Source organism: Lissotriton helveticus, chromosome 3_2 (genome assembly GCF_964261635.1).
Source record: "Lissotriton helveticus chromosome 3_2, aLisHel1.1, whole genome shotgun sequence".
Lineage (NCBI taxonomy): Eukaryota > Metazoa > Chordata > Amphibia > Caudata > Salamandridae > Lissotriton > Lissotriton helveticus.
The window spans coordinates 37,212,646-37,226,645 of NC_136062.1; the positions used below are offsets into that span (position 1 = coordinate 37,212,646).

The window sequence follows — 14,000 nt, forward strand, 5'->3', positions numbered from 1 at the left end:
CTCTTATCGAGCTCCAGTTCCAGTGCTTGGTGTGAAGGGCACAAGAACAGTCATTTTACCACCACTTCGAGGTCGTAAGGAAAACAGGTACATCTCCATTGACAATGTCAAGATACACAGAGTGGTCGATTCTTCTTAGTATGACACCGGCAGTCTCATGTCCTTCGATTGTGAGAAATTCTGTTTTGGCCCGGCTTCTAATCCAATGCCTGATGTTGCCCTCGAGATGCCTGCAATTTATAGTCCTTTATTGAGTACACTGCCTGGTACTCAACTTGATGAAACTGACTATATTTACCCAACTGACTTATCGATGCTTGATTTGCAAACTCGCTTGGCTACAGAATCCAGATTTTCATTTGACACTGATTCACAAACATCGAAGAAACCTTCGAAGGTCTCTGTTTTGGCTAAATTGTTTAAAAAACATTTTTTTTCGATTCCCCCTTGGACCTATATTTGGTTGGTGCTTTTTTCAATTTACCTTTTCATGTCAATTGGCTTTTGTGGTGTATTTTTTGCGACTTGTCAATGGACACTATGTCGAGGAGAGAACATGCATTCGACATATCAATGGAACATTGGCTCCCCATTCCTAATCACACAGATTGAAGAGAGACTTGGCTTTTGTTAACATCACTGCTTGGCCTGTTTTAGATGGGATTGTATGGGATGCTGTTCGTTTTCTAATTCATGGGCCCACTGAGGTTATAAATGTCCCTAATGTGCTTAGAGTTTCTATGGGGGATGTAGTTAAACAAAGTATACGTTCTGATGATTGGGATGTTCAGACCGTAGAAGCTTTGTTTTCTGATTTGAAATATTATGCTGCCTTTGATGCTGAAGATTTGTATTTAGAGTCTGCTACTTACGGTGATTTATATTGTTTCCAACATTTTGGCAATCACTACTTGCATAAAACTAATACAAGGAGGAACCCTGTAAATTATACACAATGGGAGCATTGTCCAGCTCCTAAACAAGGCAGTTCTGCTTCCTTTTTTAAAAGGTTTTCTTATTTTACTGATTTTAATCAGTCGAATCCCAATGCATTTTATTTTAAAATGACCGAAAAGTCCACATCCAAAGTTAGACTTACCGATACTAAATTATTGTACTCAAAAGTCCTTTCTCGACCAGTTGGCTGTAGGTGGCTACGAGTTATGGAAGGATACCATTGACCTTAAATCAATTTGGGGTTCTGAAAGCTGGCAAGTGCAAGGCACTGAGGCTTTGCACCGAGCATGCCTCATCCCGAACCATATGCTGTTCTTGAATTCTACAATTTCACAGACAACATGCTTTGGATTGGCTACTACTAAAAAATTAGATGCTCCTTCTTTTCCTGAGTTAGAAGAATATACCGGTTGGAATAATGCCACTACATTTTCGATCAGAGTTACAAACTCTGTTGCTAAATTCTTCCATTAACATATCCAGTTTGGATCCTAAGGGTTGGTTGCTCTGGCACAGAAGTGCTGATTCTTGCCAGCATCGTTTTCTGGGTTTGGCTCAAGGCTTTACACAGCTCAGGGTGGATCCCCGTTTTGAAAGTGACCATTCTGTTACTACCTTTTCGGTAGGCAAATTATGCCAGAATTGGCTCAAACATTCCACTTTGGCGTCAGTTAAGCTGCATTTATCTAAACTGACTGACGATGTTGATCTGAATGATTTTATAAAGGGCCCGGCTAACGGTAGATCTAAAAGATGGATATATGCTATTTACAACGAAGTCTGGAAAACTTCCCAGATTGAGGCGGCTACCCACATTAGGGCTATAGATCAGGCTAATTTAGAAAAAGTGCTAGCTGTTGTAGATAATAGCATTAATACGCTTTCTTCCCGCATTTACACATTAGATAATATTGTATCGTCTGTTGTTGATATTGTGCAGGATGAAGTGTCTGTTTTGTACCATGGTCAAAATCAATTGCGTTCCATTAAGCAGTTTGCTTGGACTTTGCAAACCTTGAAAGCTGGCAAAGTGCCATGACATTGCATGAACACCTCATCATTGTTTGCCCTGTTTAATTTGACTGACAAGCAGCGTTTACTGTCAATGAAAGATGCTTCTTTTTCTATGTTACACATTGAAAGGTTGGAACCATTACCGTTTTCGGTGGCAGAGGCCAATTCAGCAACGTGGCTTATCCACGGGTTAATAACACTGCCGTTCCCTGTGTGATTATCAAGTCACTGTTATCTAATCTGAGAGAGTCAACGTTTGGAGACAGGGAAACCGGAGGGGCTGGCCTACTATATATAACTAGAAGATCTTTCTCTAACTTCTGCCTTGAAAAAGTCTCTGCAAGAGACGAAACACGTGTCGGCGGTGTGAGCTGAGAAGTCTTATTTATACATGAACTTTTAATAAAGAATGTGAAGAAATACTACCTGGTTTGGATCTCTGAATCCGTTGATATTATACAAGAATTGGACGTTGTGTAGACTTGATTGGCCAACATTTATTTGATGAACTTTGGACTCTTTTGTTTCCTAAAAGAAATTCAGGATAATCTAGTTTGCGATACATTGAACAATAATTGGTATGCTAGCTTAGCCTGTACCCTGTCTAGTATGAGTTGCACCTTGTGTGCTTACTAACACTCCTGGTGGTGAGTGTCTATCAGACTATGTAAGCACCCATAATTGGTTGGTGAAATACCCATGAAGAACTCACAAATTCACGTATAATTTTGTAAACTTGAGATCTATTACTATATGTGCGGACGTTTCTCCTTTTTTAAGGGGGACACTACCACCGACCTCTTTGCTTCTGAACTTTATTAAAAGGCATTGCTTATGTGGTTACCGTCAGTGAGCGTGTGGTTTGCTGTAATAATGTAATGTATCCACCCCCGCACGGGAAGCTTGACGTTTCCATCTGGCCCACGATTCCGACCTTGAAAGCAGAGTTCAACAAGATCAGTCGCTTAAGAGCTCTATTGTCCCAGAAAGAAGTTGCCCTCACATCTACTCGTGAGAAATTCGTCCTTCACGTGGCTAACACCCGCACAGAGGTGCATGCTTTATTAAATACTGACTTGCCCTTGCATTTCGGTGAATTAATTCACACAATCTTCAATGCATCCTCCACAACGGGGCTGGCGCACTTTTTTAAAGTTGTAAGCAGTGGCCTTGTGACTTCATTTCAAACTATATTCGGGGTCTTCAGGGCTTTCTTTCATTCATTCTTTTCCAGCCTATTTGGTGGATTTCCCATTGTACTGGCTCTGGCTGCAAGCGTTCTTTTGCTGTTTTGTTTAATTCAAAATAGATGCACGTCCTGTGTTTTGAGACAAGCTGTCACATCTGGCACCTTTTCGCAACAGAATGCTTGAGTACTATGGAGCGCTGCCTCTTGCAACATTAAGTGCAGCTTATGGATTATCATTTCAGTTTTCCTACTTTACATGTGTCCAGCCTGTTTTTCATTGCCTGAGTTGCGATTTCGACTGGGCCCTGGATTTGTGTCTCTGCAATACGGTGTCTCCCGATGTGGATTATAATCAGTTTATGAGCCCCTTAGTTGCTCATGAATTGCTTTGTTCTGACGGAGGGATTATGGCCTTTGCAGCGATGCATGGAATACTGGGTCGTTGGAATGTGTTCGCAGCGGCGCAAGACTTCTTGGCACACAGCTTCATTGAAAACCCACCGAGCTGTCCTCTGATGGTGCTAGAGGCTCCGATAATTGAAGAGCATGTATGTTCTTTCCCACTGTTAAATTGGATGGCTGAACTGTTTTCGGATGAGAACAGTGACTTCCTATTGGAGGCTGTTACTGCATATTTTGCATATTCAATGTTAGGATGAGCAGTGTCATTGTCTTGCTCTCCCATAATCGAGGTCATTTGTTGGACATCGAATATTTTTTTATTATTATTTTTTTATTGCCTATATGAACATTTCTCTGCCCCAGGCCTATTGACTTTGCCACGGCAAATGACTAAATTTACTTGACTATGTGAATTTTTAAAGATGAAAAAAAATGTTCTTTTTATTTTTTTACCTTACGTAAATTTGAGCTGACTGTCATTCTTGAACTCTGCATTCCAAAAATGTGCCTCTTATCTTATCTTATCCGTGCTTAGATCAAGGGAGGGTGTCATATAGATATGCTTTGCCTTCACACTGTGTTAGGTTAGCACAAGCTTATTAGAAGTTTAAACGCCATTTTACCTTTCTGCTGCTTCTGCACACGGCACATATTGTTATTAGAGATTTGAGTCTAGTAGAATATTTTGCTTCACACGAGAATAATATGTTTTGCTATTGTATCAGCTTTGCTTGGTAAGCTATGTCTGAACAGTGAGTGCCGAGGCCTTCAAGATTATTTCAACACAGTGGTTGTTGTGCGGTCTGATCTGCGCACGTTCTAGACATAACACATATGCAGCTGTGGCCAACTCTGGCTTTAGGCGCGTTTAACCACTTGGATGCTAAGCATCAGCTGGCACTTCAATGTAATTTCCATTGAAGTCAATGGAAACTCCATGACGAGTTACCCTTGTCATTAGCACTGAAGGGGTTAATAATGCACTGCGCAGAGCATGCACACACACTTGATGAATATTCAAATGCAGAGAGATGGTGGAAGATGATGTGATCCCTTTCCACTAAGATCAGAGGTATGGGGCTGCCCTTCCAAAACCCAAAGAGACCTTATTTAGATATAATATACTAGCAAGGGAGGGTAAGACTTAGGTGCCATTTAGCCTTCTCCCCTTTAGCATTTTAACATGCTTTCTCCCTTTGTATTTTATGGACTAGTAACTATGCTGATAACCTTGTTGCTTATAATATGTTTGCTTGTATTAGCTAAGATACTGCGCCTGAAAACACGGCATTAGAAATAAACATTTCAAACTTGCACGTGTCTTCATTTACTCCTCGTTCTGGATTGATATGTTAGTATAACGAAAGAGTGTTCATGTGTTCCATGTTACCTGAGGTGTTCTAAGTCCATGTTCTGGATTGTCTAAACATTGGGGGTATGGAAGAACCAATGAGACACTGATTGCTAGTCTGGTAAGGGATTTTGGATACTGATGTGAGTTTTGGTACACCCTAACTCACTAAGGTTCTAGGTCTCTATGCACAGTTCTGTGTAGGAGCAGAATCCCTGCGACAGTTCTTTTAGTAGTCATTTTAGAGCAGTGTGAAGTAGGTAGTTGGCCTAGCAGCTCGATCGGGAAAGTTAACAGGGACAACACAGGGTCCACTTTACCACATATCAGTGATACGCACACTAGTTCAAAGTGTGCCAGTTGTTCTATAGTGCGTATTGTCTTGTCAATGATTTGCACACTATTTCAAGCCCCAGTGAGTGACACACTGTTGGCAAACGGTATTATAAGCACTGTGTGGATCATGCTCATCCACCAACTGAAAAGTAAAGTATTTATAGTTTTCTATTGGCAAGGCATCCTGCTATTATAAAATAAAACATTAAAATTTTCTGTTGGCAAGCCTGTTTCAACACCGAAGGTAATGAGGAAACTGCTCAAATTTTGGGAATTTTTCTACCCTGCATACCCTGTGTAATTACAATGAACTAGTCCCTAGTAGGGGTGAAGAAGGGACACTGAAATTATTTTCACTTTGATGCCTGCTGTACCCTTACTTATGCGACTTTTACAGTGAACTAGTCCCTTTTGTGGTGAAGAAGGGGCGCTGTAATTATTTTCAGTCAGATTTTGTAACTCTTTGGTATAGTACACCGTCATTAGCACCCAGAATTACCCTTTAACCCCCTGCAAGCGTTTTGGGTGGCTGGAGGAGAACCATGCATGCAATGGCCTGTTTGGAAGTTTTATTTTCAGAATTATTTAGATACTATCGACACTGATGAGAAGATGAAACCTGACCAAAAAAAGCATATTTTAACATTCCGTGGGGGCAATTGTTAGTAATTCTGGGCAGTAGAGATGACAATGTGTTTGACAAAGCAATTGCAGCTTTGCACCTAATGTGTGTATAGCTATAGCAAGATCCAAATTCTTCCAAAGGGAGCAAGAGGCAAATGAAAGTGTGGATGAATATGTGTCTGTCCTACGCAAATTATCACTTGTTAATTTAAATTTGAGGGTTTAAAAGAACAACTTAAACATGATCACGTGGTCATGCATACTAACTCCTCTGCCAACCATGAGAGATTATGGGTTAATAGAGATGTGGAATTACAGAATGTCTTGGCAATTGTGAGGAAGGCAGAAATGTCTACCTTCAGCGCGAATGCTATTAAGGATGAGACTAGTGAAGGGCAAAAAGAGGTTGTGAGTAAAATTAAAATTAAAGAGAAAGAAAACACCTCTGAGTGAAACTTTAGGAGTAGTCAGAAAAAGAGAAAGTAAAGTTTGAGGTGATACCATTGTGACAGTGAATCCCACTTTGTGAATAGCAAATCTTGACCAGCAGCCAGGGTCAAATGTTCAGATTGTAAGGCTAAGGAAAATTGCAAAGTGAAGTGTTTTGAGGCGGAAGATGACTTCGATAAGCTTGAGCATGTCAACAGAGTAATTAGTACAAAAAAATTAATTTGCGTTGAATGCTAGTGGTGATGATAAGCTTAGGAAGAAACCTATTTGTGTAATGAGGATTGGTGGGCAGGAAAATCAGATGTATGCAGATTTGGGATCACCCTATAAATCAATAATAAGAAGGTATTGATGGAAACATTTGGAGATCATGGTGAGAAATTGTTTTCCATGGATGTAATGCCTGCAGGGTTTTCTGGCGAGAAGATTGTGTTGCTGGGGTACAGATCCTTGCTTTTCCGATTTCAAAATAGGAAGAGCCAAGGTAAATTGTATATTGCACAGAGGAGGTCGTCTGTTCTGGGATGGCAGAATCAAGGCAATCTGAATATGATGCTGAATCCTAATAGTGCTGAATCAGTTATGACTGTAGATGATAGTGAGGGTGTTGGTAATGCTTGAGAAATTTCCCAAAGTGTTCTTGGGACAAATTGGTAAGCTCGCTAATTTTGAGCATCACATCATAAATAAGCATTCGGCTCAGCCAAAAATGCACAAAGCCAGGAATATCCTTATTATATTAGGCGAGGAGGTGCAACTTGATCAATTGTTTGAGGCGGATATTATCGTAGAGGTAGAAGCGTCAGTATGGTTTTCACCTGAGGTGATAGCCTGGTGTAACAATGGCAAAATCAGGTTATGCATTGATTTGGGCTATCTCAACAACAATATAGCAATTGATAAGTTTCCCATGCTGAAAATCAGAGATGCTTGCTTCATTGGGTGGTGCGAAGTGCTTTACCTCCCTTGACCTTCCTTTGGCATACCATCAGATTCCCTTACATGAGGAAAGTAAGAAATGTACTGCGTGAGTTCTTCTGGCACTTGGGACCAGTGGGGGAAAATGGCAGTCATGAGTTAGCAGCGGTCGCAGGCTCTTGCTCTACCATGGTGAATACACAGTAATTTGAAGCAAAAAAAGGATGTGAAGGACACAAGAAGTTAACGGACGGTATCAGGGCAAGCTTTCTTCGGAATAACCACTTACGCACTCGATCCTTTCTCTTCCTCTAGTCAGCCGTGGTGATCTGTGAGCAGAGGCGACGGTGGCGGTCAGAGGGGAGGTGGCTCATCAGAGAGACTGCTGGTTGGAAGTTGCAGAGCGGATTGCGCGAGGCAGGCACACCGCTGCCAGAGTTGGCTTCCGGGGCAGTGGGAGCCAGGCGGCCGTCCCCGTGCTTTCGTGTCTGCAGTTTGTGTTAACCCCTGAGGGCTCACAGACCCCCCGGTGGATACGGAAGGAGATACAGACGGCCAAAGACAGAGTCTCGGCGTATTTAAAGAAGGCAGGAACCTGTTCATGGCTTTCCCCAAAGACCCCGGTAAGGAGGAGAGGGCGAGACTGGGGGCCTAAATTGAATTTAAAACGAGGGGCTTAAAGGGAGGAAAAGCAGGACGGTGAACTATATACAGGTGCTAATACACTAAATAGATACACCCTCAGAAGTAGGGATATTTGGGGTCAAAATCAGTCACCTCCCGAGGTAGTCAATAAATATTCTGTGTTGTCTACGGCACAAGTTAATCCTCCAAAAATAGCCAGTACCTCACAGAATAAAAAGACCTCGATGGGAAAGAATCCCATAAGCAAAGAGCCTAAAAAACAGTCTAAAAAGAAATCTGCAAATATTCACATTACCCTCTCTCTAAAATCGTATTTTAAGGTCCAAGCTATTCAAAACCCTGAATATAATCTTGGGATTATATCGAGTAATGGCAGAGTTCTGGAGCAACAGCTGCCATTGGAAATACTTAAAATAATAAACGACAAGGGAGCAGGAACAGAATGGATCCTGTACGTCTTGAAAATAGAGATGACTCCCTCTCAAATCTGGTTGAAGATGATAATACTGTTGGTGCCCCCCTGTTTACCCTGGCTGAAAACGATAATACCGCTAGGGCTAATCAGTCTGTTAGCACTGAGATACACGGCTCCTCTCCGAGTAGTATATCAGCAGAAGAGCCAAGGTCATCAAGTTTGCCCTCCACTGGATAAAAAAAAAATTGACTGTCTCCGAAAACAACCGGTTAACCCCTTCGGTGCTCATGACGGAACGGTTCCGTCATGAGCGTCGGTTGGCCTGTGCTCATGACGGAACCGTTCTGTCATGAGTCCATACGTTCTTTAGAACCTTCAGCACCGCAGTGGAATTCGCGCAGCACTGAAGGGGTTAAAAATACAAGCAGCCTGCGAGACATTAGAAACTAAAATGAATGCCATTTCAGAAAGAGTAGGGGCCATGAAGTTAGCTATGGAGGACCTCACGAAGCAAGCAGATAAAAATGCACGAGAAATCCAAAAGCTAAAAGGCAACTATAAAGTCTGGAGGGAGAAACTGGAAAGTTTAGAGAATAATGCAAGAAGGAACAACATCAGGCTCCTGAATATACCAGAATGAATGAAATGAAATGAAAAGTGTTTTATAGAGCGCGGCTAGATGCCCTGAGGCGTCCAAGCGCTACAGAAAAGTGGTACTACCTAATGGGACCAGTTAGCGGGAGGGGAGTTAGTCGAGTTTATTGAAGAGATAGGTTTTTAGCTGTTTGCGGAATGAGGACAGATTGGGATTGGATCTGAGATGAAGGGGGAGTGAGTTCCACATCTTAGCCGCGTTATAAGAAAACGACCGGCCTCCTGATCTGGATCTTCTAATTTTAGGAACTGTAGCCAAAAAGGCGTGGGTAGAACAAAGGTGCTTAATGGGATGGTATGGCGTGATTAAGGAATGGTTAATCACCGGTCCTGTCTTCCAGTAGGCCTGATGGGAGATGCACAGGGATTTAAAGTTAATTCTCTCCTTGACAGGGAGCCAATGCAAGCTCCTCAGCCCGGGCTTGGCTGAGAGTCTATGAGGAAGCAAAAGCAGCGTGCGTGCAGCGCAATTCTGAATCAGCTGAAGTTTCCGTAGAGTGAATTCAGGTGCTCCTAAATAGAGAGCATTGCCGAAGTCAAGGTGAGACTGAATCAGGCCTTGAACCACAATTTGTTTGGCTTCAAAAGGTAAGAGAGGGAGGATCTTCTTAAGAAGTCTGAGAAGACCAAAGCAAATAGCTGATAGCTTAGTTGCCTGGATGTCAAAAGTTAGGGACTTGTCCAGCCAGACACCAAGACTTTTTATGGTGTCTTTAGGTATTGGTGGCGGACCCAGACCGGGGGGCCATAAAGAATTAATAGTGGGAGAAGCAGAGAAGCCAAGGAGTATATGCTCAGTTTTGTCTCCGTTGAGTTTGAGATATGATGCAGTCATCCAGTTTTTAACTTCCTCCAGACAGCCCACCAAATCAGCCTGTGCTGGATGGCTGCCTCTCTGCGTGAGGGAGACCACTAGCTGCGTATCGTCCGCATATGTGATGATCTTAATGCCATATGGACGGACGATCTCAGCCAGCGGACTCATGTATACGTTAAATAACGTAGGGCTTAAAGATGAGCCCTGTGGAACCCCGCAGTCCAAGGGTTTGCTGGATGAGACAATATTCCCTTCAAAGACTTGGAATGTTCTATCACTCAGAAGACATGGAGGGAGGCGATATAAGATCTTTTATAATCAACCTTCTTATAGAACTACACCCCGACATTGACAAACGACTCCTAGAGGAGGACATACAAAGGGTTCAACCGGAACCATTTCCAAAAGACCTGGGCAAAAAAATCTGAGAAGGATCTTAGTTTATTTTAAGTCCTATGTGCTTGAAGAAAAGATCTTGGCAGGAGGGTTAAAGGCAGGGGTATACAATAAATCAGGATGGTCATTTCGTCTCAGATCAGACATTTCACACATCACCCAGGACAAACAATGGGAGTTGGGGAAATCTATGCAAGAATTAAGAAGCTTGGGCGCTACAGCAAACTTACCATTCCCGCCTCTCTAAAAGTGATGTGAAACAATAAAATGTTAAATTTTAAGGATCCCGAAGAGGAAAATGCCCTGATAAATCAGATAAAGAGCACATTCAAAAGAGAAATGTTGGATTTATGCCCGGTCAGAGTCAGAGCCCGAAAACCAGAGGTATTCAATTATACCTCTCGTATTAAGGGAGGGTTTCCTCGGGGAGGGGGGTTGGGTCACATACAAAATACAAAGTTTACATTTTTTTATCTATACACAAGGTGGGGGAGCATGTGGGAAAAAAGTAAAAAATTGTCCTGATTTATAAACAATAGTAATATTTTAAAAATGCACTCTGGTAATATCTATGCTTCCTGGGATAGACATGGCTAAGAAAGAAAAAGTGAAAAGCATGAGAATCATGTCCTGGAATGTTAATGGCCTAAGGGTCCCCACCAGAAGAAAGAGAATACTAGAGTACTTAAGATTATCTGATTGCAATGTTTTGTTTATTCAAGAATCACATTTGCTCAAAGAAGAATAGACATCTGTTTTAAAACATCAAACATGGATAGAACAGTGCATCTGCACAACTCAATCATGTACAGTAAAAGGGGTTGCCATCTTACTGAGAAAAACTGCCCACGCTATGTTAGGCGAATGTACGGTTGATCCCTTAGGAAGGTGGGCAATTGCTAGGGCCAAAATTAACGGCTCATGGCTGACTTTGGTAAATTACTATGGGCCAAACTTATACGACCCAGCCTCATTGTATACTCTACTTCTACAATTAACAAAAATAAATGATCGTATTATATTCGGGAGTGATTTTAATTTGGTCTTAGACCCTAGTCTAGACTCAACCTCACGTAGAGTAGCTGTAAATACACAAAAAATGAGAGCTGCCTTGAGGCAATTGATGTTGGATACAGGCCACCTAGATATATGGAGAGAGATGACCCATAAGACAAGGACTACTGGAGGGAATTTCACTTTCCACAATAAAAAGTGTGGACATCGTTCCAGAATTGATTTTTTCTTAGTTGACGTCATCCCAAGTAGAAATACCATCAAGGTTAGTCATGTCCTGGAACATATGTCTGACCATTCTGCTGTGATTTTAGAAATAGCTATGGATGCGGGCTACCTACCTCGAAGGTGGACTATAAATCGAGCATTACTTCTAGAAAATACAGTAATCGAAAAACTAAAAGTAGAAATTAAAGAGGTTTTTTTTATTTCAATCTCAATTCTGCTTCCCCTCAAGTAGTATGGGACACATACAAGGCTTACCTGAGAGTTTTTTTTAACAACCACATCCATCTCCCAATCTTAGAGAGTGCAAGAGGAGACCAGAAAATTAGAAGCCATTAGAAGCCACTACACATAAACTTCAGGAACATTTAGAGAAAGACCAGGGGAACCCTAATACCCTAAGAGATTTAATCTAGAAATGTTATCTAGAAATAATACTTAAAAAAATAGGAAGCCACAGCAAGCTAGCTCATCATGAATATGGGGAGGGCTGCAGCAAACTTCTTGCTTGGAAAACAAAAGTCGACCAGACAAGAAATTGGATAAAGGATCTCCAATGCTCAAATACCGGTAACATTATTACGGATGACTCTGAAATTGAGAAAGCCTTTGTTCAATTCTTTAAAAACAAGTATACAGAAGAGACGGTACTCGATGAAGACTGTATGGAAGATTTCCTTTAAGAATTAGTTCTCCCCTCAGAGTAATGAAAAAGATAATTTTAATCGCCCCATATCGGTGGAGGAAGTCACTCAAACTATTAGTTCTTTAAAAAAGGGGAAAGCTGCTAGCCCTGACTCCATCTCTAATGAGATTTACATTATCTTAAAGGAAGAACTTGTGCTCCTTCTTTCCCTATTGTTTAATTCATCCTTTGCAGAGGGTCATAGCCTCCCCGTGTCATGGGAAGAAGCCACCATAACGATTCTATTAAAACCAATCAAAAATCCAAGATCCTGTGAATCTTACAGGCCTATCTCATTCTTGAACAGTGACCATAAAATATATACTCAGATCATCACTAAACGCCTAGATAAGGTTATAGGACCACTAATACACCCAGACCAGAAAAGATTTTTTGAAAGGGAGACAGCTCTGTGAGTTGCCTCATGACTCAATTGGGGCAATATATATGGCACAAACATACAAGACCCCTTTAGCAGTAATGACATTCGATGTTGCTAAAGCATTCCACCAGGTAAACTGGTCTTTCCTGTTTAAAATAATTCAGCAATCAAAGCCATATACAAAAATCCATCTGCTAAAATCCTTATTAACGGTAAATTAACAAGATCAATACGAATAGGAAGGGTGACCAGACAGGCTTCCCCCTCTCCCCTTGCATGTAAACTGAGAGCCTGCCAGAACATTATTCCCTTCAAATGCAATGGTTGGGAAAAGAAAATCAGCCTATACACGGATGATCTTATAATATACTCTTAGAAAGATCAATTCCAGAGATATGGTCAGAGATAGAGAGTTTTGGAAAGGACTCTGGATACCTCATCAATCAACAAAAAAACAGAATTGTGGAATGGAATATCAATTTTAGGAGTATTTATACAAAGAAGGAAATCAGATATCTTGGTGTCCAGATAGTTAAAAATATTGATAAGATAGCCCAGATCAATTCCGAAAAAGTCACAAAGAAGGTCGGCTCACAATTACAATCATGGGGGGCGCTCACACTTTCCTTCCTGGGCAAGACAATTTACTAAAAATGTCAATATTAACTAACTTTTCTGTTTAATGATATCCCATTAGAATTCCCAAAAATCTGGTTTAAGAAGGTGCCAGGGCTTTTTTCCAGTTTTATGTGAGGAAATAAAAACCCAAGAATAGCTCTAAAGAAAATTAGAAAGAAAAAAAAGCCTATGGAGACATAGCAACTCCCGATTTATATCTGTACTTTTGTGCCTACCAATTAAAACATTTCTGACAACTATTGATGGCTTTCTTTCATTCATTCTTTTCCAGCCTATTTGGTGGATTTCCCATTGTACTGGCTCTGGCTGCAAGCGTTCTTTTGCTGTTTTGTTTAATTCAAAATAGATGCACGTCCTGTGTTTTGAGACAAGCTGTCACATCTGGCACCTTTTCGCAACAGAATGCTTGAGTACTATGGAGCGCTGCCTCTTGCAACATTAAGTGCAGCTTATGGATTATCATTTTGGTTTTCCTACTTTACATGTGTCCAGCCTGTTTTTCATTGCCTGAGTTGCGATTTCGACTGGGCCCTGGATTTGTGTCTCTGCAATACGGTGTCTCCCGATGTGGATTATAATCAGTTTATGAGCCCCTTAGTTGCTCATGAATTGCTTTGTTCTGACGGAGGGATTATGGCCTTTGCAGCGATGCATGGAATACTGGGTCGTTGGAATGTGTTCGCAGCGGCGCAAGACTTCTTGGCACACAGCTTCATTGAAAACCCACCGAGCTGTCCTCTGATGGTGCTAGAGGCTCCGATAATTGAAGAGCATGTATGTTCTTTCCCACTGTTAAATTGGATGGCTGAACTGTTTTCGGATGAGAACAGTGACTTCCTATTGGAGGCTGTTACTGCATATTTTGCATATTCAATGTTAGGATGAGC

The 14,000-nt window shown here is 41.4% G+C and overlaps 1 protein-coding gene across 1 annotated transcript in view; it reads left to right on the top strand.

The window, feature by feature from the left end:
* LOC144826120 (uncharacterized) overlaps positions 1–6,326 on the top strand; it is a 29,355-nt gene extending 23,029 nt beyond the window's left edge. Inside the window, exon 3 of the mRNA XM_078684523.1 lies at positions 6,093–6,326. Coding sequence (XP_078540649.1) covers positions 6,093–6,326 — 234 coding nt within the window. The remainder of the gene's footprint in view (positions 1–6,092) is intronic.
* The last annotated feature ends 7,674 nt before the right edge of the window (positions 6,327–14,000 follow it).